The 27,201-nt window shown below is 42.8% G+C and overlaps 1 protein-coding gene across 1 annotated transcript in view; it reads left to right on the forward strand.

The window, feature by feature from the left end:
- RBBP8 (RB binding protein 8, endonuclease) overlaps positions 1-27,201 on the forward strand; it is a 145,071-nt gene that overhangs the window by 44,990 nt on the left and 72,880 nt on the right. Inside the window, exons 3-7 of the mRNA XM_082258678.1 lie at positions 295-337; positions 3,451-3,546; positions 12,037-12,149; positions 12,721-12,799; positions 15,994-16,184. Of these exons, the coding sequence (XP_082114804.1) occupies positions 295-337; positions 3,451-3,546; positions 12,037-12,149; positions 12,721-12,799; positions 15,994-16,184 (522 nt within the window). The remainder of the gene's footprint in view (positions 1-294; positions 338-3,450; positions 3,547-12,036; positions 12,150-12,720; positions 12,800-15,993; positions 16,185-27,201) is intronic.

Genomic DNA, 27,201 nt, shown 5'->3' on the forward strand with positions numbered 1-27,201 from the left:
GCATTACAAGGGAAATCAGATTGTTTTTGATGGTGTCTGTTCACATCAAAGCGACTCAACATGAAACGATTATGGAAAAGTTTCCTATAATACTTTTATCTGATTTCAGTGCGGTTTTGGACCTATAGAATATACAGAGCTTATCAAAATTGCATCCAAGTAGCATTTCATAATCACACTAAATGTCTGATCAAAAGTGTACTGAAACAGTGTGAACCTAGCCTTATGATGAAAACTACAACCACAACCTGGGATTGTTTACTACTTTTTGTAATCTTTTACATTTTTTTTCAGAACTTCTAGTGAAAATCAACAAACTGAAGACACAGAGATGTTTGTAAGTATGCGTGCAACTTATTATAGCTTGATCATTAGAACTAAAGCCCAAATCTGGACAGAAAAAAATATTCCTTGCAGTGGGGCCAAGCCACAGGGTTAAAAGCTTGTTTTATCTAGGGGAGAGGAGAAATAGTTTTACTTATCTGATCCTCCGCTCCCCCACTGTCCCTCAGCATCCTCCCATCCAGTGCAGGGCTATGGTCTTGGTGACATCAGGACCCTAGACCAGTGAAGTGTGCAGGTGCTGTGGGAAGGAGCGGAGGATCATGCAGGTAAAGCTCGCCATAGATCACAGTTAAGCCAATTTAGCAAGGACCTGCCAAATTTTGATCCATGTGTGTGCATTTCTGTTTGGCATCTGTCAGGAATGTTGGAAAACGTTTGTCGAACAGCGGCTGGGTGGAGAGGCCTGCTGTCAGAATTACAATGTCTCAGTGAGTTCATCCACCTCGCTTGTGTAGATAAAGGAGCCTCTCAATATATTTTTTTTTACTTTTAAAAAGACCCATCTATAGCCAGTTTTATTGTAACAGATTTTTATTTCATTTTCCTCGGAGTTGGAATTTAAATAATGTAGCTGGTGCCTTGTGAATTAGAGCACATGTTTACTAGCTAAGATTGTAAGCTCTTGTTTTTTTTTTTTCAATGGGTCAAATCATGAAGTAATCTATTAAATTTAGTTTTTGTCATTCTAAAAATTGATTAAAGCTTACCACACACTAGTGGAATTTTGTTAGAAATGTTTACTTTTAGGAACATATGATTGATTTTCTACTTGCTGGTGGGGTCAAATCAATGTTTTTTGACCACAGTGACAAGAAAATTTAAAAGGAGCTGGATGGAATTTTTTAAATATTCTTTTTGGGACAAGTTTCTAACAGCGTATGTGGTTTTCATTCCACAATATACATTCATTCCAAAATCAAGTGTTAAAAGCAAATTGAATTTTCAAACATTGGTCTTTTCATTGAAATATTTTTTGTGCAAACATTCAATCTAAAATTTACCAGTGTCCTAAAATAGTCAGATTTTCTTAAGCATTCTGAATTTGCCTTCTGACATTTTAATAGACCCTCCAAGTCAGGGGTAGCATTGTAAGAGTTTTTCTCGTAATGGGGGGCGAGTACTCTCACTTGGCACCCTGATGTGATTTCCAGATATGTTGTGGCTTTTGCAACAGTCTCCTAGTTTGTGGTGTCAAGGGAAATGGTTTAAATGAATGGGTGTGCAGAGTTATGGTCCTTTCACACAGTGCGCTGTCCGACGAGGTCCGTTCTCTGCTCAGCGGGGGATCGATCCGCCGATCCCCGCTGAGCAGGCGGATGACAGCTTCTTCTCCGCTCTGTGGGCGGAGACAGAGCTGTCATATCTCCGCTGTCCCCTATGGGGAGATCGAATGAGTACAGGGACCGCCTGCCGGCTCTCATCCGATCCACCAGACGGATGGAAAATAGGGTTTCCGTCCATCTGGATTTCACGGACAGGATGGGAATCGGATAGAAGTGGGTGTCAGCGGACATGTCTCCGCTGACATTCGCTGCCCCTTAGGGATGCATGGAGCATCCGACCTGGTCCACCTGAAAAACTGACAGGCGGATCGGATCAGATCGCCAGTGTTAAAGGACTCTTAAGGCCCGTACACACGTACCGATTGTCGGCCGAAACTGTTCGGCCGATTTTCGGCTTGTTAGTATGATGCTTCCGACAGCGCACTTTCGGCTGAACAGAATCTGTTGTGCAGGCATTAAAATTTTTGTATGCCGACACCAGAACGGCTGATTGTTCGCCAGTCAGTACAGAATTCGGCCGACAGACAGCAGATTTGCAAGACTGGGCATGCTCAGAAAAGAAAAAACACAGGGAAAGTTAACCATCACATGACATCACTTCTGCAGTCGGCGGACAAAATTCGTGTGCAGTCTTTTGCACTTTTCAGTGGACACGACAGCCCGGAGACAAAAGACGGCCGATCGTTCGGCCGACGATCGGTACGTGTGTACGGGGCTTAAGGCACAGATTTATTTCCGCATGTCCTATATTTCATAAACCAAAGAAGTGAACACTTGCTTAGTTGCATGCCATTTGGTTCTGTGCACTCTTTCCAACCTGACACGTGGAGGACTAGGCAGGCATATAAAATGTACAAGAGTACCCCTGTTTCACAGCCCAGGTATAACAGGTATGTCCCAAGTCCAAGCACTCTTCTCTAAATATGCATCTAAATATGCATATTTTCACAAATCTCCAAAAGTTAATGGTGTTCTGATAATTGGATACAATAAGCAAATTAGTGTTTAGAGCTGTCCCTGTAGCAGTTCGGCTTATGCTGTGGGATTCTTGTATATTCCGTATAATAAAGTTATTTAAAAAAAAAAATATGCTATGTATTGCGGACATGGTACTTACTCTGGAGACTTCATTCAAACTGTTGTAAAGATTCTCACAGTACTTCAAAGTGCCTAAAAATATTTTGTCAGCTCAGTCCTAGTGTCTGTGGGTGATGAATATTGTCAACGAGCTTCAGTTGTGACCTAACGCATACCACACCAAATGCTTTAATTATTGTTTGCTGGAATCTCTCGACAAGCACTCCATTGTAGATACAATAGCTGTATATAGGCATTCCTGTTCTCTGTGACCCACACTGAATACCTGAGGTTTAATATTTCAGAGCTGATAACCAGTGTGACAATGAATGCCTTATGTTTTTCCAAGCTTTCCCATTGAATCTAATGATCTCTGAGAGACTGGGTCATAAACCATGATTGCCAAGGCAATTTCTAGCCAAGCCGTCAGTCATTTAACATGATGTAGCCTTCAGATATTTTTGCCATGTTCAACTTTCTCATGTTTTTTTTTTTTTTTTTTCAGTGAAAATTCTTAAATATGAATAGATATATTAATTATTGGTAAAGGCACCCTGTAGTCAGAAACTTACTGCAGTAACTAATTTTTTTAAATACTTTTCTGTTTGTGAATGCATGTTGTTTAACTACCAGATGCTGTGTTACAGACTGGATTGACTTCTGATGTTTGTAGTATTTATATATGATATAATTTTATTATTTTATTTTTATTTATTGTTTCTGCCAATATTGATTGTGTGTGCAGGGATGCCCAGAGACTTGAAGAATTTTACACTAAAAACCAGCAGCTTAGAGAGCAGCAGAAGGCACTGCACGACACAATCAAAGTTTTGGAAGATCGGTAAGAAGCACATGGGGAGGGGGTGAAACTGAATATGTGTGTCATGTTTTATTGACGTAAAAAGAGGTTTAGTTTTAAATAGATTCATCTTTTATGCATTTGGTAACATTGCAGTTAAAAAAGATGAACAGCCAAAGTTAATTTCGCTGTAATTCTCCAGTGATTCTCAGGAGTGCAGATCGTTTTGCACTCCTGTGACCCATTTTTAGCAGACAGCAGGCTAAAGTCCACTGTCTGGTGACGCCACAGAGCCTGTCCAGACTTGGGCAAGATCGTGACAATAAAGTCCAGATCAGCCCACATGCCTGGACCGACACGCGGCTCAGCCTATCAGCGGGTCGCTGAGAGCCTAAGCCGGCCGCTTCTGCCCCCTCCATAGCTCAGCACTCCAGTGAGCGCAGGGGGGCAGAGCAGAGAGCTGTGAGAACCAAGCGATCAGCGGTGTTGGATCGCTCGGTTCTCAGTGTTAGAGCAGGCAATGGACAGATGCAGCATCGGACTGATACTGCGTCCAGCTAAGTTAGTATGAATAAAAAAAACGGATTCCCATACTTCTTTTTCAAAGCAGCTGTTTTGTTTAAATTAAGTATAGCCTATTCTACTCCCAGCATGCTTCTTTTTTCTTTTGCCAGTTTTCTAGGAGAATGGATGTATTTTCTCTATTGAGAAAAGTTTCTTCTTGTTTACTAGCCATTTAATTTTTTTTGTTTTATTATTTTTATCAAAACATTTTTTTTATAATAAAGATATAATTTACATGCTGCTAAGCTGGATTATGCATCTACGGATAGGCTGGATCTTGGCTGACACCTTGGTGGATTCAAAGATTGATGGGCCTCCTGGGAATGTGTCCTGGCACTGGGCACTGTCAGTGATGTTTCTAAAACCTTTGGGTAATATGTTAGCCGCAGAGTGCCTTCCAAGTCCCGAGCCATGGCACATCCTTAGTATGACTAAGTCTTTGAAGACTCTTTAATGAGAATGCCATTTGAGCTGAGCAGTGGAAACTACTACCCCACTTGGGAAAGTTCAACACCACCATAAATCCCCTATTCCATCAGTTTCCATGGAAAGGATTAACATGCCATGGAATTGCATACATATGTCAATAGTTTGAGTATCGCACATATTCCTCACTCTGGTCCCACCCTTTTTCCTTCAGTGTGCGGTAGCTTCTTTCCGCCATAGCTACTATCTGCAAGTGATAAGCTTTTCATCTCTGCTGCTGCCTACAGTGACCTTCACCCGTCAACCTCTTTTACTCAGTGTTACCCACAACAGTAAAATCAGTCTGTATGTGCAGTAAAGCATGCTTGTTATACTCACTGTGGAACCTAAGCGGTTAATCCTCTGCACTGTGTAAAAATGCAGTTTGATCCTACCTACTCTGATCCTCCCCTTCTTCCCCTGTCCCCAATCCATCTCCTGATAGTACAGAGCCTTGGGGGCACTCTGCACATGCTCAGTTTGGTGTGTATTGCTAGAGAGTTTTTTGGAGGGGGGGGGGCGCATTGCCAGAGGGTCAGGAGTCCTGCAGCCTCATAGGACAGTCAGAGGAGTATGAAAACTCCTCCTACAAGCTGTAACCAGACACTGATAGTCAGAACACTGCTATATACTGCCGATGAGAAAAAGGTATTTAGCAGTTTGTATTTACTAAAATATTTGCATTTCCATGTTCTATGTACTGTGGGAGACCAGTTATAGTGAATGCCAGGTCCTGGGTTTAGTAACACTTTAATTAAGCAGTTGGTGTTTTCTATTAAGTATTTTCTGTTATCGCAATACAACATGTCGGATCACAAGCACAAAGTGAGCAGTGTCGTAATTTTAGTTTCTCCGGCTCACAATCCACTGTCTGTTTCAAGACAGCCTGCCGTGTCCCTTATAAGTGACCTGACACCGATAGCATGGATCATTGTCCCCTGCTTACTCCTGAGTCACACATAGATCTTTTAGGTGTGGCCCCCTTATTTTCTGTACTTGAAGGTAGAGTTCACTGTAGAGCAATGCTAGACTTCGCGGATCAACTCCAGAATCTGTCCCTGCAGCTGTAGTGACTTTTGAATCTTCTGCTATGGGCTTATTCTCTGACATAGAGTCTGAGAAATCCTTCATGGATTATTTTATGCCCAGTCTATGAAATAGCTTCCTTGCTAAAGATGCCATATTTTCTCTGTTTAGTATGGAGACTGGGACAGACCTGACAAATTTGCTCATCCCAAACGCTTTGCAGGTCTATATCTGTTTGAGGATTGTCAAAAAAGTGGGCTTTACCACTGTGGAACAAGTGGTATCCTGCCTGAACAAAACACTACCTGTTCCTATTCAGGATGTGCCAGTGTTTAAGGATTCCACTGATAAATGTTTGGAAGCTCCTTCCAAATCCTTTTTTTCACTAGCAGGACTTGCTATACAACATGCCATAATATTGTTCTGTGAAACCTTTGAGAGAGTGGACTCGGCTGATGTCCAAGGATCCAGCTTTTAGTCCTTACTGACTATTAGTTGTAGAGTGTTTAGAGCTTTTGAGCAGGTAGGGCTTTTGTAGGGCTGATGACAATATTGTGTTCAGGTCCAGTTGATATTGTCCATCTTAGCTCCCAAATGAGGATAAAAAGTTGATCTGCGTAAGAGCAATATAAAAACGTGTTACGCATCCTTTTTTTAATAATAAACTTATTTTTGGTGCTTCACTGGACCATTTCAATAAAGAAATCAATGTTTATAAAGAGTACTGATTTAATCCAGTAGAAGAAGCCGAAGCCTCAAATTTGCAAATCTTCCAAAAAATTCTTACTAAATACCTTGGACTTTCTACTTTCCAAAAAAGGGGTCATTTGGGGGGTATTTGTACTCTCCTGGTATTTTCGGGTCTCAATTAATGATATAGGCCAGTGATGGCGAACCTTGGCACCCCCAGATGTTTTGGAACTACATTTCCCATGATGCTCAACTACACTGCAGAGTGCATGAGCATCATTGGAAATGTAGTTCCAAAACATCTGGGGTGCCAAGCTTCGCCATCCCTGATATAGGCCATTAGTACATCAACATTGATTGGTTTTTCAATGATTCAAAGCATAGATTGTAGACTCTAAAACTTTCGCACAGCCTAAATAATATACACCAATTTTCATACATACAGTGGGTACGGAAAGTATTCAGACCCCCTTAAATTTTTCACTCTTTGTTATATTGCAGCCATTTGCTAAAATCATTTAAGTTCATTCTTCTTCCTCATGAATGTACACACAGCACCCCATACTGACAGAAAAACACAGAATTGTTGACATTGTTGCAGATTTATTAAAAAAGAAAAACTGAAATAACACATGGTCCTAAGTATTCAGACCCTTTGCTGTGACACTCATATATTTAACTCAGGTGCTTTCCATTTCTTCTGATCATCCTTGAGATGGTTCTACACCTTCATTTGAGTCCAGCTGTGTTTGATTATACTGAATGGACTTGATTAGGAAAGCCACACACCTGTCTATATAAGACCTTCCAGATCACAATGCATGTCAGAGCAAATGAGAATCATGAGGTCAAAGGAACTGCCTGAAGAGCTCAGAGACAGAATTGTGGCAAGGCACAGATCTGTCCAAGGTTACAAAAAGATTTCTGCTGCACTTAAGGTTCCTAAGAGCACAGTGGCCTCCATAATCCTCAAATGGAAGACGTTTGGGATGACCAGAACCCTTCCTAGAGCTGGCCATCCGGCCAAACTGAGCTATCGGGGGAGAAGAGCCTTGGTGAGAGAGGTAAAGAAGAACCCAAAGATCACTGTGGCTGAGCTCCAGAGATGCAGTCAGGAGATGGGAGAAAGTTGTAGAAAGTCAACCATCACTGCAGCCCTCCACCAGTCGGGGCTTTATGGCAGAGTGGCCCGACGGAAGCCTCTTCTCAGTGTAAGACACATGAAAGCCCGCATGGAGTTTGCTAAAAAACACCTGAAGGACTCCAAGATGGTGAGAAAAGAGATTCTCTGGTCTGATGAGACCAAAATAGAACTTTTTGGCTTTAATTCTAAGCGGTATGTGTGGAGAAAACCAGGCACTGCTCATCACCTGTCCAATACAGTCCCAACAGTGAAGCATGGTAGTTGCAGCATCATGCTGTGGGGGTGTTTTTCAGCTGCAGGGACAGGACGACTGGTTGCAATCGAGGGAAAGATGAATGCGGCCAAGTACAGGGATATCCTGGACAAAAACCTTCTCCAGAGTGCTCTGGACCTCAGACTGGGCCGAAGGTTTACCTTCCAACAAGACAATGACCCTAAGCACACAGCTAAAATAACGAAGGAGTGGCTTCACAACAACTCCGTGACTGTTCTTGAATGGCCCAGCCAGAGCCCTGACTTAAACCCAATTGAGCATCTCTGGAGAGACCTAAAAATGGCTGTCCACCAACGTTTACCATCCAACCTGACAGAACTGGAGAGGATCTGCAAGGAGAAATGGCAGAGGATCCCCAAATCCAGGTGTGAAAGACTTGTTGCATCTTTCCCAAAAAGACTCCTGGCTGTATTAGATCAAAAGGGGACTTCTTCTAAATACTGAGCAAAGGGTCTGAATACTTAGGACCATGTGATATTTCAGTTTTTCTTTTTTAATAAATCTGCTACAATGTCAACAATTCTGTGTTTTTCTGTCAGTATGGGGTGCTATGTGTACATTCATGAGGAAGAAGAATGAACTTAAATGATTTTAGCAAATGGCTGCAATATAACAAAGAGTGAAAAATTTAAGGGGGTCTGAATACTCTCCGTACCCACTGTGTGTGTGTATATATATATATATATATCCTAGTTTGTGGACTTTATAGGTTTCCTACAGATTAAATAGTATACACTGATTTGAGTTATTTTCACCAAAGAAATGTACCAGAATACATTTTGGACTATATTTATTTATTTGAAGGATGTACAACAGAAATGAAGAAAAACATTTCTCTTTCACTCATTGAGTCCCCGTTCACACTGGGGCGACCTGTCAGGCGACCTGGTCGTCTGACAGGTCGCCTTCCATAGAGAAGCTGCGGAAACTTAGACTTAGAAAAAGGGTCCGGAGCTTCTTTGGGGTGACCCGGAGCGACCTGCATAGACTTCAATGTTATGAAAGTCCGTGCCGGCCGCTCCAAGGTCGCGGTGCGAGCAGCGTGCCGCGACCTATGAGGTCGCCCCGGCAAGTAGCGTTGCCCCAGTGTGAACGGGGACTGACAGACACAGCTCCTGGTATTCATAACTATTGGGATATACTGCCCCCACAAGAGTAGGACACTAGGCACAAAAGAATTCTGGCTACACGCATGGGCATCTCCAGGGGATATACTCCCTCTCTCTGCTATAGCCACTCAGTTTTTTCTGCCTAGTTAGGAGTAAGGACCTAGTTTTGTGCTGGGATCTTTGGTCCTGGCAATTTTTTTTACTTTTAGATAGAAATTTTTTCTCCTGTATTTTTCCTTTGAAATCTACAATCAACTGCCCAACTGGGTGACAGGCTGGATAATCCAGATCCAGTCGCGACCTAGCCTTACTGAATGGGGGCTGGCCTGCGAGTTAAATTCCTCACGAGGTCACATACGAATGGGTCTCAGCCCGAGTCACAGCGTTCCTTCTCGACGACAGCCCCCCATTTCGATGGAGAGAGGTTCTGTCTGGAGCGATGCCCATCTGGTTCTTTGTTTAAGTAGTTGTCCCCCCTCTCCCCTTGGAGGGTTTTGGGGGTAGACATGGGCCCCTCCTTGGGACGGTCTGACCCCCGGGTTCCCCTCCTTCCTGCAGGCACCCCCCCCCCCTTGCCGAGTGCCCCACCTGCCCCCCCTCCACATATGTTGGGGCTGTTTGGGTGGTCTGGCCACTGTTCCTGGGGTGGGGGAAGGGCGCTTACTAGCGAGGGGGGCTGGGGGTTGCGCCGCTGGCGACCAGACAATTGACTGTGCGGGTGGGTTGTACCTGGTGGGGACTCCTGCCAAGGCCCCCCATCCTGCCCGAATCTGTCCCTGAGGCCTGGACTCCCTCCTGGGTCCCTGTATGCCTCGTGTTACTGCGCAGGGCCACAATTTTGTTGTAGCCTGTGTATTCCTATACATGGCGCACATGTTTGTGTAGTCCAGCGGCCATTTTGCTGTGGTTTGCCATTGAAAATAGTGGCGGCCATGACAGTGGAGCCCCGTGGGTGGCGATTTTAGCAGTGGGAGCCCCTCCTCATCCCCTGGTGCTGACTCCTGGATGATTTTACTTCCTGATCGCTGCATGTGTAGTGCATTATTCTGGTGGCTGTAGTCGCTTGGTTCTGCGGGTGGTGAGTCTGGTGGGGTCCTCTCCCCCCTTTGCTGAGAATCGCTTGGTGCCTTGTGCCTGGCAACCGGTTAGTGCTGCAGGCGTGGTAGGGGTTGTTCCCTAGCAGTATTTTACACCTTTTGTGGGGTCCCCCTGGTGACTCATGGAGTCTTTGGAGCACATTTCCCCACCTGATCCCCTCTCTGAGGCTTCGGGTCCCTCCATGTCCCAACCATCCATCCATACACTAATGGTGGTCCTGGAGTCCCTTGTGTCCTTGTTGGAGGTGGCTTTTGGGGCGACAGACTATCAAAAAGCGCCGCCTTCCCCTTCTCATCTGTTTCATTAGATCCTGAATCTGATTCGGCCCCTGTGGACGTGGGTCACCCTGCTTGGTCTGCAACCACGTGCCTGGAATCCTCTGATAGTGAGGATGATTCCTCCATGTCTGTGACCGCGCACGAAAAGGCACTGGTGGATGCACTGATTGTATCTGTGCATGAGACCCTAAAGATGGAGGACACAGCTGAAGCTGCGACGGAGGCGCAGGTACCCTTTGGCACTCGCAAGCCATCCAGAGCAGCAAAGGTGTTTCTTTTCCCTGCCTAATTGTCATTTAGAGTGGGGATGACCAAAGCTACCCCGTAGGGTCCCGAAGCGCTTTACTAGGCGTTACCCCTATGAGGAGTCCCTTCTTAAGAAGTGGACTGTGCCACCGGTGGTGGACCTTCCTGTTTCCAGATTGAACAAGGCAATCATTATTCCAGTTGAAGAGTCCCCGGCCTCTAAGTATCCGGCTGACCGGAAGGCGGAGGCTGTGGCCCGCAATATGTGCACTCTGGCAGTTTTGTCAATGAGGCCGGTATTCACCATTGCTCTAGTGTCGCAAACTCTGACCGAGTGGACTAAGCTCTTGCACCGTGACTTGGAGGGGGAACAGCTCCCCCTTGCCTTTACTGAGCTGGCGGACCAACTGGTCCAGGGCCTGCAGTTTATCTGTGATGCCTCTTTGGATGCCACTTCCCTGATGGCTCGCCTCTCTGTTTTGGCAGTGGTCTTTCAGCGTGTCTTTTGGCTCAAGTGCTGGTCTGCGAATCAGACTTCAAAAAAGGCCTTAACTGATCTTCCTTTCCAAGGAGATCGCCTGTTCGGATGACATTATTAAAGGTCTCACAGGGGGTAAGAGTTATTTTCTTCCGCAGGCTACTAAGGGCAAAGAACTGCGTTGTAGACATGGGCCTTCCTTCTCAACTCATTGGAAGTTTTTTACGCCACTCAGGGTTGACTGACAAGGGCTCAAAGCCTTTCAGGGCCACTTCTGAATGATCCAAACGAGCCTGGTCTGGCAAGCTAAGATCTGGCTTCTCCAGACCCATGGATAAGGCTCCTTCACCATGAAGATGCGCCCGCACCCGTATCAGGGGTGGGGGGGAGTCTTCACTGGTTTCTAGATCTGTGGACTTCCTGCTGCAAGACAAGTGGGTCCACAAAGTTAATTGGGGGAGTAAAAGTGCCCGGCATTGAAGTGGCTTAAGGTAGCATAGAGGCCTAGAGCTCTGTCTGTTCCTCAGGTAGTTTTGGCCTTTCACCTCAAACAGGACATTTCTGTTCATCTCTCTGTCTGGGCTCCAGTAGGTCAGAAGATTTCCCTTTCTTTTTACTGCCTGGAAGTGGTTTGTGCTATGCAAGTTTACCACTCAACCACTGCTTCCATTATAGACTGATTCTTTTTGTAATTCCTGGCAGTCTCTGTAAGGGGGAACTGGTTCTAGTTCTGCCATTTCTCTGTGGCTCAGACAGATCATTGTTCAAGTTTATGGTCTTTAAGGGCAGGGTTCCACCTTTTCCTTTCAAGGCGCATTCTACAAGATCAGGGGGACATCTTAAGCTTTTAGGCATCAGAAACTGTTTCCCAAATTTGTAAGGCCACCACCTGGCATTCTGTTCAACATGGTTTCTAAGTTTTATCAGGTGCATGTCTAGGCCTCATCTAATGCCAGCCTCAAGTTTAAGGTCCCTCAGGCGGTTCTTTGAGCTACAGGCTGCCCCAGTCTTATTCTGGTTTATTTTGAATCTCTTTAACAGTTGGTTTTCTATGTTCCGCCACGTCAGTGGGAATGCTTTTGGTCATCTTAATCGTACTTACCATCATGGCAGTTCATAACCAGAAAATACTTTTAAACTGATTTGTTTGCTTCCCCTAGGCTACGAGCTGGGCTTTGTGACCGCTGTGCAGTAACTGAAGAGCACATGAGGAAAAAACAACAAGAATTTGAAAACATTCGACAGCAGAACATGAAACTCATAACTGAGCTTAGTAAGGATTCACTTTCTTCTTCTAATTTGCCATTTCTCCTGCCCTACCTTAAAAGTTATTCTTTCATAAAACAACTGCAGTCATTTTATAGAGTTAATATGAAGTTGGATATTATATCTATGGTGTGTACATAAAATGGCTTGTGTCTTTTTAACGTTAATGGTATCCTACAACAACAAATGCAGTTTTCTCTTCTGGCAGGCTATGATTGCTTGCTTGTGCCATCCTGATTACTCTATTCTCCTTGTTCCTTGTCCTTTTCATCAAAAGTAAGATGAAAAACGTCCTCAATGGAGTCAGATGATGGCAAAAACAAAGGCAATGTCCACTCTACACAAAATCATTACAAAAATAAAAGCTTTATGTCACAATTTTTTTTTTTTTTTTTCGATTCAGCAAGGAAGGTATTGAACAGATGAGACTTTTCTTTGCTTCCTGTATGGACATAATCTGCAAGTTGCAAAATATCACCGTTCATAGGCAGGGACACGTTTGGTATAGCATACAAAGAGTTGGGCTTTGTGCTTTATGTTCCTTGTAATAGTGACATTTTTATGATATGTTGGTACAGTGGAAGAAAGGAACACTCTGCAGGATGAAAACAAAAGACTCTCAAAGCAACTTGAGCACATGCAAAAGGCGGCAACAGAGTAAGTAGCATCTTTAAATTCCAGTGTTCTATTTCCAGACCACATGCTGAGATTTTATTCTGGCAAATTACATGTACAAAAGTGTAATTACTTTTAAAATAAAGGATAGTTTTTTTTTTGTAACATTATTGAAAGTTTCCTATACAAAGAAGATTAGGAGCTGCTCTTGTTATTTGATCTGTCCTTTTGTATATATTAAAGCTAACTTAATTGTAAACTGTAAGCCAATCTGTGAATTTCCTGAGAGAGTCTCAAGTGTTCCATAAACCTTAGCGTATTTTGAGATACATTCTGTGTTGTATTCAGGAAACGGTCCTTTTTAAAACTAAACCAAGAGTAAAAATTTATATATTGCGGCTTCCCTGTTCTTGGCTGTTTTGGCTGAATTCGTATTTATTTTGCAGGCTAAATATGGTTTCAAAAAGTTCTGAAAATATGTGCTGAAATTGTTTTATCTGTCTCCCGTAAACTATTACTCTTTTCATTCCACATGTGATGGAGATAGACCGATAATGTTGTAGTCCAGCCTGAGCAAAAATCACAGCTTCTTTTAGATAAAGTGTAAGACTGAGCAGAAAATGGACAGGAAAGGTAAATGTTTTTTTCAAGAATACCAGGTGAAAAATAAAATGAAAAAAGCCAAAAAAACAAAGGAAACGAATGCAGTCCCCTCGTCAAAGGAATTCTGAGCTGCAATAGATTCAATTTTTGCTTTTGGATTTAGATGCACATACAGTAGAAGAGGCCTGTGTTTAAATAACTGCCCCAAATCAGTTAAACAGTGTAAGTCCATCATTATGTGTACAGTTTTTCAAATCTGTTTGTACCTTTTTTTTATTATAATGCATTGCAGTCACGCGACTTCAATACCTCTCCAGTTACACAGCTAGGACAACTGGTAGTAGTCTTCCTCCTGTTCCCTCTCTCATGAATGACACTTGTGCATCCATATTCATAGGGAAACATAACCTCGTATTTGGAGTGGGACGGGGGGGGGGGGGGGGGGGACAAGCACAGACATCGACAACGGTACTAGGAAATGCTTCTGAGCAGCCAGATTTGGCTGCACAGGCACACCGTTGTTGAAGCACAATTGTTTTCCAAGGTAAAGATTTTGGATTGTTTTGCCAGTATGGCCCCCTATGGCTGCATGGGATCTAAACTTGGTCTTGCCTGTTTTGGAGGCTTCTCCTTTTGAGCTTCTCTAAGAGATTCCCTTGTTGCTCTTTATGAACAAGGTTGTGCTTCTGGTGGCCATTACCTCGGCTCACAGTGTTTCGACGTTTGCTTTGTTTCCTGCACAGAACCTTTCCAGCTTCTTCAACAGAATATGGTTGTGTTGATGCCTTGGTGCTCTTTTTCTACCCAAGGTGGTTCCTTTCTTCCAACTTAATCAGGCTATGTGTTGCCATCTTTTTGTGCTAATCCTAAGCATCCTAAGGAAAATGTGCTATACTCTATGGATGTTGTTCATTTTGAGTTTATCTGAAGAGTACAGCTTCTTTTCGCAGTCTGATTCTGTGTTTGTTTTGCCTGTGGTTCCTCGCAAGAGTCAGCTTCATGATCCACTTTTTCTAGGTGGATGTGTCATCGCATTTCACAGGCCTGTGGTATAAAGGGAAAGGTTCCTCCTTTCCTCCTCAAAGCCCAATTTAATTGACGTATCAATCCTTTCTGCGATATTCAGCACCAAGCTTCTGTTAAGTTTGTAAGGCATCTTCTGTTAACGCATTTACTAAGTTCTACTGTTTATGCCTCTACGGAGACCGGTTTTGGCCTAAAGGTGGCTCTTGTTACCCAACCCTCATGTTCAGTGCTTTGGGACATCCCAAGTAGTCATGACTCCTCTGTGTCCTGTAATGTACAATTCTCAGAAATAGAATAGAGTCAACCATGGTAGCTTAATTGTTTTGTTATAAGAATGGGGCCAGCAATGGAAGCTGCCTTGCTCCCTTGTAACAGGTGTACTTTAATGCAGAGAATAGTTTACTGTTGAAAGGGATGCCTGTGTGCGTTTCTACAGACCTAACAAAATCTTTAACAATCTGGCTGTTTTCAGTTACATCTGGAAACATTTGGTAGTTAGAAGTCCCTAGTCGTATTGCTGGTAAGAAAAAAATGGGGGGGGGGGGGGGGCTTTGCATGGCTTGCCAAATACTGGAAGCTGTTCTGGTTCTAAATTTAGATGATGGACAGTGCATCATATGACTAATTTATATATTTTCATAGCAGGGATGCAGATTTATTATCTTTTGATTTGGTGGTAGATGAAAAGAATTACCATAATATAAAGTATGAGATGGAGACCAAGCTGGACTATCTAAATCTGTCTAAACCTGGTGAATGGTTATGTGGGTGAAATTAAAGGATTCCTTCCGGTAGGAATGTGCCCAATGGTGGAGAGAAGTTGTAAACCCTCCTGGGTCTTAAGCAGCTACTTTTTTGGGTAAAACCTTAAGGTTGTCTCTGCATGAAGGACTGGGACTACGTGAAGAAAGGAGGAAACGCCTGGTATCCAAAAGAATTGCGAGTTTGGAAGTCGATTCAAGAGTAGCAACAAGTACATCAAGCCCGGCGCTCCCTCCTTTCCTCATTTTGTCCCAGTCCTACCATAATATAAGGCTATCTTGGAAAACATTTTTCTGTGTTGTTGCACATTTGAGAAACTAAAACCTTGCAGTGCATATAAGGCCATTTATGCACCCTTCCTTCACAAAGTAAATTCTGTCATGACATTTCTTATTGCTATGACATAACCATGCAGTTTTTAAGATTTTATTTAGCACAACTGCTTACAGGACAAGGGTTAGCCCCGGTAGCCTAAGCTGCTTACTTATGTCAGAAAGACTGCCTCCTCTGCTGTGTACCTTCTTCAGAAACGCCTTCAGCATACACAGTATGCTCCCGTAGACATGAATTGGACTATATTCAGAGTGTCTCCTGTTTGGGTGTATAGCCCCCTACAAGCCTATGATGGCTTGAAGGAGGTAAATATCTGAGTAGACCATGGCTATCATGCCAAAATATGTTATGAGGTTTCTAAAATGTAAAATGAGTGGGCTAGTATGTGCCTTTTATTAGTTAAAGTTTACTTGTTCTTTTAATGTACTAGACTGTAACTACCAGATACCAGAAATAAGTATAAAAATATTTTGGCTGATATTCTGATTTTGGGATCTGCTTTAATATTTTAGCACAATGCTGAAGGCACATGAGGAAGAAACGGCCAGTCATGAAGATGGCGAGGATGGCATTATTCCTGATTCACCAATTAGTTCTATTTCTGCAAATGTGGTTAGTAGAATGCGCAGAAGAAAACTGAATAAGCACATTCGCTATACAGAACGCACACAAGATGAATCAGAGGTTTCAGAAATCACAAACAGTAAGTTCCATGATTTCTTTCCAGGTTATAAATTTGACCATCATAATTCAAATTAAAAAAAAAAATAACCATACCAGTAGAGCAATGTAAGTTGATCTCATACAAATACATTTTAAGTCCTGGTCCCCACCTAGTATTCTGTGTCCTTATAAACAGATGGACCTATTTGTTGAAAAGTAAAAATATTTGTTTTAACATCATTAAGTCACACAGGAATTCCAGAGTTCACAACTGTTGGGTTATATTGCTGCCTACAGGGGGTTGGGTCACTGGCAAATAAAAACTGTTAAGTCAGTTATCCCTGCTTGTATTAATAAGGCTAGGTTCACATTAGTACAGTGTCATTTTAATCCAATTTCCAATGCAGTTTTCTGGTGCAGCTGCAGTGCGACTTAGTGCGTTTTTGATACGTTTTTCATGTGTGTTTTACTACTGCAACTCATCCCTGCTGTCAGCTAACAGAGATGAGTCATTGGTTAAGGAGCCTACACCTGCAATCTGGAAGCCGATACCTATTTACATTGGGGTCCAGGATCTGGGGACCCCCATGTTAAAGGGGGCTTCCACATAAGCTTCTTTTTTTTGATAGGCTACCCACCACAACCATTGGGCCAGGGTTGTGGGGAAGAGGCCCTTATCCTCATCAACATGAACACCAGGTGCTTTGCCAGGGGATCCCCCCCCCCCTATGTTGTGGGGATGTGGCCGTATTGGTTGTTAATACGTTGGTAGGTACTGGCTTCTTAACAACCTATAAACTCATCCCTGCTGCTGACAGGGATTAGTCACTGCTGTTTAGGATGCCAGCAAGTGCTGTCTCATAACAACTAGCACAAATTGCACACAAAATTGCAGTATTGCATCATGTAGGTGCGATTTTGATGCGTTTCCATTGATGTCTATGGAGCAAAAAATCTGTACTTAATCGCACCAAAGAAGCACAGGACCTTTCCCCAAACTCGCATTACCATTGTGGTTGCACTGAATTGATGGGAACAGGCACCATTGGAACCAAGTATTTTCCACTGTCTTGCGATTCAGTGTGACCCAAGGCCTTTTTTTTTTTTTTGGCTGCTGTTCTAGTAGGTTTGACACCTTTTACATAATTAAGACCAAAATATTTTTTTTCTTGTTTTATTTCATTTCATTAAAACTTCAAAAACAGCTGTTTAAGCTAGTTCATACACTGAAGCTATCAGGACCGGCGTAACCTCAGAAACAGCTCTGAAGGCCAAATCCTGCTGGACCAAACATTGCTGTGCTAGCCTGGAATGTTATCTCCATGGTACATTCCACTCCTTTGTCTCTGGTGTGAACCAGTCTCAGAGCTCTCAGAAAGAGCAGTTGGACTGAAGCATCAAGAACTACCTCACAGTTGGTACCATTGATCGTCATTTTAAAATTCCCATCACCGCCTTGTTACTGCAGTAGCAGTTAAAATGATTATATTGTTTTTTTTTTTTTAAATAACAAACATTTTATACTTACCCACTCTGTGCAGTTGGCTTTGCACAGGGCACCCTCGATCCTCCACTTCTCAGGTCCCTCGTCACTGCTCCTAGCCCTTCCTTCCTGTTGAGTGCCCCCTCAGCAAGCAGCTTGCTTTGGGGGCACCTGAGCCGAGCTGTAGCTCCTTGTGTCCATTCAGACACAGCTCCTGTTCGGCCCTGCTCCCTCTCTCCTGATTGGCTAACTGACTTTGACAGCCACGACAGCCAAAAGCACCATGGCTGTGGGAGAGTGCCGTACAGCCTGGACATCGCTGGACAGAGATGGGGCTCAGGTACAGTATCTCACAAAAGTGAGTACACCCCTCACATTTTTGTAAATATTTTATTATATCTTTTCATGGGACAACACTGAAGAAATTACACTACAATGTAAAGTAGTGAGTGTACCGCTTGTATAACAGTGTACATTTGCTGTCCCCTCAAAATAACTCAACACACAGCCATTAATGTCTAAATAACAAACAGTGTCATGTGACTCACTAGTGTTACAAGGTCTCAGATGTGACTGGGGAGCAAGTGTGTTAAATTTGGTGTTATCACTCTCACCACATACTGGTCACTGGAAGTTCAACATGGCACCTCATGGCAAAGAACTCTCTGAGGATCTGAAAAAAAAGAATTGTTGCTCTACATAAAGATGGCCTAAGCTATAAAAAGATTGCCAAGACCCTGAAACTGAGCTACAGCACAGTGGCCAAAACCATACAGCGGTTTAACAGGACAGGTTTCAACCATGGTCGACCAAAGAAGTTGAGTGCACGTGCTCAGCGTCATATACAGAGGTTGTCTTTGGAAAATAGACGTATGAGTACTGCCAGTATTGCTGCAGAGGTTGAAGGGGCGGGGGGTAAGCTTGTCAGTGCTCAGATCATACGTCGCATGCTGCATCAAATTGGTCTGCATGGCTGTCGTCCCAGAAGCCTCCTCTAAAGATGATGCACAAGAAAGCCCGCAAACAGTTTGCTGAAGACAAGCAGACTAAGGACATGAATTACTGGAACCATGTCCTGTGGTCTGATGAGACCAAGATAAACTTATTTGGTTCAGATGGTGTTAAGCGTGTGTGATGGCAACCAGGTGAGGAGTACAAAGACAAGTGTGTCTTGCCTACAGTCAAGCATGGTGGTGGGAGTGTCATGGTCTGGGGCTGCATCAGTGCTGCCACTGGGGAGCTACAGTTCATTGAGGGATCCATGAATGCCAACATGTACTGTGACATACTGAAGCAGAGCATAATCCTCTCCCTTCGGAGACTGTCCCGCAGGGCAGTATTCCAACATGATGACCCCAAACACACTTCCAACAGGACCACTGCCTTGCTAAAGAAGCTGAGGGTAAAGATGATGGAGTAGCCAAGCATGTCTCCAGACCTAAACCCTATTGAGCATCTGTGGGGCATCCTCAAACGGAAGATGGAGGAGCGCAAGGTCTCTAACATCCACCAGCTCCGTGATGTCATCATGGAGGAGTGGAAGAGGACTCCAATGGCAACATGTGAAGCTCTGGTGAACTTCATGCCCAAGAGGGTTAAGGCAGTGCCGGATAATATTGATGGCCACACAAAATATTCACGCTTTGGGCCTAATTTTTCGCTTAGGGGTGTACTCACTTTTGTTGCCAGCGGTTTAGACATTAATGACTGTGTGTTTGAGTTATTTTGAGGGAACAGCAAATTAACACTGTTATACAAGCTGTACACATTTCATTACGTTGCAGCAAAGTGTAATTTCTTTGGTGTTGTCCCATGAAAAGATATAATAAAATATTTACAAAAATGTGAGGAGTGTACTCACTTTTGTGAGATACTGTAAGTATTAGGGGTGCTAGGGAGACTGCTTCAACCAGAAGCTTCTTATCCTAATGCTTTAAGCTAATAAACCTTCTGACTTTACAACTCATTAAGGCTAAGAGAACTAAGCATTAATTTCATCAACCAGGTTGTGTGTTGCACATGCTTCATTCTTTTTCTGTTGTCATTCAGCCTAGAGGAATAACTATCCCACTGTTGCTCCTGCTTCTGAAGCACTTTGTGGAGCATCTGGTCTCCAGTTTCATTTCACTGCCCGCCTACAGTGACTAGGTCTCCTCCTGCAAACCTTATTAATGACAGCAAGTACTTGTGACCTTGCTTTACTTTGGGCCTAGTTTTGTGCTACGTGGCGCAACATAGCTTTCAGTCCCAATGCCACTAGTGGTGAGTGAATGCCTGTCTCAACTCCAGGAGATCTGTGATTAGGGTGGAGGATCCCCAAACTTTTTTCTATTACTGTAGTGGTACCTTGTAGGGGACCAGATTCTCCCTCTTACTTAAAGGATAAGTTCACTTTTTCGGCTAGAATTTCACTTTTTCTAATAAATAGAAGCCTTTTCCAATGCCATTTCTGGCCCAGCTATCCCAATGTGCTTTTCTCTCACCTTATCCACAGAAGGTTTAAAATCTTGTCAGTTTATTTGTATTTTTAAAATAATTTTCATCATTTCTGAGCTTTTACTTCCTGTTAGGTCATCTTCCAGCTAAGTAGTACAAGGGCCTGCCTGATTTAAAACAAATTGAATGGATTGGTCAAGTGTGTCCCCCTATTCCATAGTTCTGGTAAATCTGAAGGAAATTGTACACAGTAGAATCTGATAGAAAAGTGTATGGCCATCTTTACAAGTGCATAGGAGGGAGTGGAAGGAGACACTTAGTTGTCAGGCCTCATTCACATCTCCATGTAGCGAAACTCACATTCCCACGTGCGTTTGTTTGGGTGTTTTGGAGCGTTTTCACTCGTCACGCATAGGGCAGCCCATTCACTTGAATGGGCTGCCCTACATGCTACAATTGCCCCAGAAAAGCTCCAGAACATATTTTTTGGAGTGGAGCGTTGTGTGTTAGTGCAATTTGTGGTGAAAACGCAAGCACGATGCACATTTGAGTTGTTTCTGAAACACATGGCAAAGCATACATTTCTGTGTGGTTTGACATGCGCTTGGAAACACACCGATGTAAATGGAGCCTCGTTGTGTAAACACACTGATTTCTCTTTCAGGCCCCACTCACTCTTAGAGTAGTGGGTGCACATTTTCTTTTGGCTAGTTTTTCCAGTGACACACATAGTGCAGCCTGTTGACTTCAATGGGCTGCGCTACACGTGGTAAAGTAGCTCATGGGACATTTTTGCACGTTTTTTACTGCGTTTGTCATCTGCTTTTTTTCATGTGCCAAAATGTGTGTTTGCGTCTGTGTTTGGTGTGCCGTTAACTATTAACCACTTTACAACCGGAGGATTTTGCTGTCTTCCGTCCAGGCCACTTTTTGCGATTCGGCGCTGTGCGACTTCAACTGACAATTGCGCGGTCGTGCGACGCCGTACCCAAACGAAATTTACGTCCTTTTTCTCCCACAAACAGAGCTTTCTTTTGGTGGTATTTGATCACCTGTGCGATTTTTACTTTTTGCGCTATAAACAAAAAAAGAGCGTTTATTTTGAAAAAATAACAATATTTTTCACATTTTTTTATATGAAATTCCCCCCAAAAAAGATGTAAAAACCAATTTTTCTAAAAGTTTTTGGCCAATTTGTTTTATGCTACATATGTTTGGTAAAAAAAATCGCAATAAGCGTATTTTGATTGGTTTGCGCAAAAGTTATTGCGTTTACTAACAAAGGGAAAGATTTCTGTCATTTTTGGTGTTTTTTTTTTTAACGCGTAATGGCGGCGATCTGCGATTTTTTTTTGCGGGACTGCGACATTGCGGCGGACAGACCGGACCCCTGACTGACATTTTTGACACTTTTGGGGGTACCAGTGACATTACTGCAGTAATCAGTGCTATATATATGCACTGTTACTGTAAAAATGACACTGGCAGGGAAGGGGTTAATTTTATTGGAGAGGGAGGGGTTAATGTATGCCTGGTGCTTACTGACGTGTAGGGGGGGAGGTGACTATGTGATTCATGGACAGATCGGATGTCCAGCTATGCTGAACAGTCCGATCTGTCACTCCCTGTCACTATGGAGATCCGCCCGCTGTGTTTACACACAGCGGGCGGATCTCCAGACTCGATCCCCGACGATCGGGTAAGAGCAGCGGCGATCGCCGCTGCTCCTCCCCTGGCCCGACTCCCGCTGTGAATGAAAACAGCGGGAGCGAGCCTCCGGCGGCGCGCAAGCGCCGCCCAGAAGGGGAGGAGTCCAGTCACGTTAATACTACGTGACTGGACGGGAACGAGCCACTCTGCCGCAGTACTATTACCGTGAGCGGTAGTAGAGTGGTTAATAACACTACAAACACAACTAGGTAATTCTACTGGCCATACACTGTACAGAAATTGCACAATCAGATTGTATAATCTCCTATTAGATTTACTAAAACTATATAATATGATGACACTATTTATCCAATCACTCTATGTCCAATCAGGCAGGCCCTTGCACTACATCAGGGGTGCACGCAACCTGAGCCCGTCTGAAGGGACCCTGGGGAAGCCAAGCAAATGCACATGGGTCAAAATCTGAACAAATTTTCTTTGAAAATCAGAAATTTGTGATCCGATTTGCTTTTGAAATTCATCCAAGCAAGCTTTCAGTTTCACCTTATGTTGCTAGAGAAAAGAATTTTCATTGTCGGGAATCTTCTTTCCAGGTCACAGCTCATGCATATTTCTTTTTCGATTATACTGTATTTATTGCACAATTCTCCCATCATTGATTGGAAATCTGTTCTTTTTCCAAAAATTTCTAACATACCCAATCACTCAAATTCGATGGCTGCACAAAAATCATCCGTTACTGTAGCCCACTAATGGTGCGAAAATCGAAAGAAAATTCTTAGTTATGATTTTCGTAAGAAAATTCTTTGGAATTCAAACCATGTATGGCCTGCTTTAGTTGATGGGTGAAGGTGTGCTAATGAGGTCAACTGGTAAACCCCTTCCCGTGGCTTACTGGCTTCTCTGTAGACCAGGGAGTCTCTGCTTAGTCTTCAAGCCACAGATATTATAAGTCAGAGGTCTTCTATCCCTTGTGCTTAGCTTTCTGCATGAAGATACAGCCCTGCTTTTGCAAGTGGGTGGCTGTTTATTCATCCTTTGCCCTTCTTGCTTAGGTGAGGTAAGCAGAAGTACAGGCTGCGTTTCCCAGAAACAGGCCTCCCCAAGTAATGATATTGTGCTCTATTTAAGCCTTCATTATTCTCTTGTATAAAGCGTATTGGCATCTTAAAATGCTTATCACATTAATCTGTGAATGGTGCTCATTTTGGGAGTGATAAATCAAGACAGAAAGAAGTGATTTAACAAGATGTTTTTCTGCTTATGTAACCGTTCGCTAAACTTTGTCACACTATAGGAGTAGTTTTTGCATAGCATGCAAAAGGTTACTTGGAAACATTCAAATTAAGGCAAACATAGGGACTGTGCACAGATACAAATATAATCTATAAATAAACCTCTTCGTCTGCCTTTTCCAGAGGAGCTTATCGGGTGAACTTAAAAGAAAAATGACAACTGAATGATTTTACATCTTTTATAGGTGTGGTTCTCAGACATAGCCACGAGTTAGTATTATGTACTGTAAATCTTTCAGCTGCAAAAAAGTAATTGGTGGGAAATTTCTGATGTTACGTTGTACCAGCACTGCAAGGCCACCAACGATTGGGAACTGCTGGGCAGCTTGGGCTCAGAAGCTCATTGCATTTCAATAAATGTTTGGGCTTCTCCTGGTCACTACATTTAAAAGCAGTAGATGTCTACAGTGAAGAAAGCCAAGTGATGGTTAATACTTCTTTGAAGCACAGTTCTAACCGATGATTAGCTGGGATTCTAAGCTGAGAAGGGGCCCTGGTCACCTCTATTGTAAAGTAAAAACCTTTTTTTTTTCTTTTTTTGGGCAGCATCTCATTTGCTGTCTTAAGTCCCTGCAAGTTGTTTTTTTTTTTTTTTTTTTTTTGTGTCGTGTCAAAATGGGGACATTTCCATTCACTTCTTGTCCCATGGCCAGAACATGGAGTCAGTGGAATTTCCCTGGTTGTCACCAGAACTAGCGTGCCCATTGGAAGATTTCACCTTTTGTTACTGTTCTTTTCCATTCACATTTGATGATAATGGTAAACCTGGCAAATAGGGAAAATCTCCCTAAAGGGAACAGACTGCAATAAAAACCTCACAGGTGTTCTAATCCCTCTACACTCTATCCAAAGTTAAATAAAATGTTTTGCCTTTAATTACAGTGGTGATCGAAAGTTTGGGCACCCCAGGTAAAAATTTGTATTAATGTGCATAAAGAAGCCAAGGAAAGATGGAAAAATCTCCAAAAGGCACAATCTCCTGACCTCAACATAATTGAAAATCTATGGATAGACCTTAAAAGAGCAGTGCGTGACAGACAGCCCAGAAATCTCAAAGAACTGGAAGACTTTTCTAAGGAAGAATGGGCAAAGATACCTCAAACAAGAATTGAAAGACTCTTGGCTGGCTACAAAAAGCATTTACAAGCTGTGATGCTCGCCAAAGGGGGCAGTACAAGATATTAACTCTGCAGGGTGGCCAAACTTTTGCAGACGCCATTTTTTTTTATTTTCTGTTATTTTGAAAGTGTAAACGATGGAAATAAAATCTAACTTTTGTTGACATATTATAAGAATGTCTAATCTGTAATTTGATGCCTTTTGGAGATTTTTCCATCTTTCCTTGGCTTCTTTATGCACATTAATACAAATTTTTACCTGGGGTGCCCAAACTTTCGATCACCACTGTATATTTTAACACAGGGTAATACATGCTGAAAAGGCAACTGACATTATTTTTACATTTACAAGGGACAAATATTTTCTTTCATAACACAGTGAATTAAAAATTAACACAAAAGAGACCCACTTGCCATATGGCCTTCCTAATCTGAGAACTAAAGCTTTTCCCACTTTTCCATCTGCCTGTATGTGCCAAAATCTGAGTCTCCAGCTGAATCATTCTTAAGGTAAAAACATAAACTAGTGTGAATTTAAAAAGGGGATTTTGTTGACTCATCAGTGATGGTAATGTGAAACTCCATAGTTCAAGTAAAAAAACAAGACGCATGATGATGGCAAGCAAAACAATATTTGCTGGGTATGCTTGTTTCATATTGTATTTTTTTCTGAACTGTTCATTATTATTGTAAATGGAATATAGCCGACATGAACCTGTATTTTATCTTCTGTTCATAGCATCTCGGTATGATTTTACATTATGGCAAGAATTTGTAGTGAGGCACCTGAGATTTTGCATTTTGTGAGGTTTAGACACAACTTAAATTTGCAATGCAAACCTAAGCTGTTTACATTTGCTGATTTTATATAACCCATGTCGAAATAATACAGAGCCTGCAGGCATATTTTAGATAAATGTTAAATGTTTGTTCATAAAATGCTGCTTCACTTTTGTGTTTGCATCAAAAGCACCCACCTTGGGCACCATGCTTTTTGGGGATCAGTCCTGCAGGCTGCCTGGTGAGGATTTGGATTTCAGCCACCTGTACTGTATCAGGAGCTCATGAACAGAGAACAGCTGTTTGGAGCTCCAGTGATTAAACAGTTTAACAGCTCAAAAGTTGCCTAGCCCTAAATAATCTCTTAAATACCTTGCTTAACTTTTTGGGCTCCAGAACCATCAGCAACAAAAATCATGATTTGCACTGATAACTAAAGAAAAATGGGTTGACAAGAGTGTCCACTCATTAGGGACTATAACAGAATAAACCAGGTTTAGTCAAAAATAGTAAATTTTATTGATAATCAAATTAAAAGTTGATTTAGTGTTATTACTAAATGAAAGAACCACATCCATTATCAAGTAAAAAGACAATGTTGTCTCTCCACAAACAACTGAGTTTGCATGCTCCATGCTTCTTGCTTGCCACAGCTATACATTCTGCCATCCATATCAAAGATATTGTGTACTTTTAAACTGTTACTGCTGTGTGAACATTACTTGAGTGACTCAATCCAGTCTTAAAAACATTTATTGAACTTGTACTCCGATGTAAGCTAGCCATTACTGCCTTACTAGCTATTCCCAGGAGGTGATGTGTTGATGAGTCACTGGTTATGGTTTGCTCCTGACTCATACTCCTGCATGATGTGGTTCCCAATTGATGTCTTTGGGGGGGGGGGGGGGGTATTTGTGGGGAGACAACATTGTCTCTTGACTTGGTGATGGATGTAGTTCTTTAATTGCGTAATAATATTAAATCTGCTTTTAAACATGGCTATCAGTAAAGCTATCAGTAAAGTTTACTATTTAACTAAACCTGGTTTATTCCGTTCTAGTCCCTAGAGGTAGCCACTGCTGTAGGGGGTGGACACTCTTGTCTACCCACTGAAATTATTTTCCTAAGTGTTTTTGGGCTGCATGTGACTACATACATTGTGTAAAATACGGACACCAGTAATTTGATTGCTCCCAATCTTCTTCAATTATTCATCTGTACTGATAACTAGTCTGTTTGTCAGAGCACTTTTACCTAGCTTGTTAATATTGACAAAGCCAAAACGTGACTTTTGCTAAAGTGGAGCTCCACCCAAAAAGGGGAAGCTCCTCTTGTCTGACCCCACCCCCTCCAATGCCACGTTAGGCACCTTGTGGGGGGGAGTGGGTACCTGGTTTTGACAGGTACCTGCTTCCACTTCCTGCTGAGTTTGCCATGGTGAACTCAGCTGGAAGTTCGGCCCTCGCTGGAGGCGGCCCATTGAGAAAATGCAGTGTAATTTGCGCATGCGCACTAGGAAACTGGCTGTGAAGACGCAAGGCCCTGGACAGGTAAGTGTCCTAATAGTAAAAGTCATGCTGCTACAGTATTTGTATCTGCTGACTTTTAATTTTTTGGTAGGGGGGCTGGAGCTCCGCTTAAAAATGGTCAGAGGTTAGAGCTCTGCCAGGTTACTTTTGTCCTGTTGGGAGATTTTCCCTTTCCTGAGTTATGCAACAATACAACGACACAGCTTGCAACAAAAGTCTGACAGAGGTCTATCTCAGCAATACTCTGTATAAAAATAATTTGGTTTAAAACCAAATATAAGCAGAGCTCTAGATGAATATTAAGACCCCTTTCGCACTTGTGCAACTTGTCATGTGACATTGCAGTCCCAAATCGCAGGACAAGTCAGACTCCATGATTTCCAATGAGTACCGTTCATATCTGTGCGACTTCAAAGTAGTCCTTGCACTACTTTGGTCCGACTTTGATGGAGCTTGAGGTCCATAGACCTAAAGATTACACAGGCATTGCTTGAAGTCCAGTCAAAGTCACTGGACTTTCAAGTCGCACAAGTGTAAAAGGGGCCTAAAAAGCAGCCTTTAGTGCCGGTTCACATATGTGCGGCTGCGGCGATCGCATGTAATATCGGAGCGCACTGCTCCTTCATTACATGCGATCGGCTGTGCGGTGCGAATTCAGCCATACACTTTGTATGGCTGAAATTCGCACTGCACCCGCAGTAAAGACGCACAGGACCCTTTTTTTGAGCCGTATCAGGATCGGATC

This window comes from Pelophylax lessonae, assembly GCF_965119305.1.
Source record: "Pelophylax lessonae genome assembly, chromosome: 5".
NCBI lineage: Eukaryota > Metazoa > Chordata > Amphibia > Anura > Ranidae > Pelophylax > Pelophylax lessonae.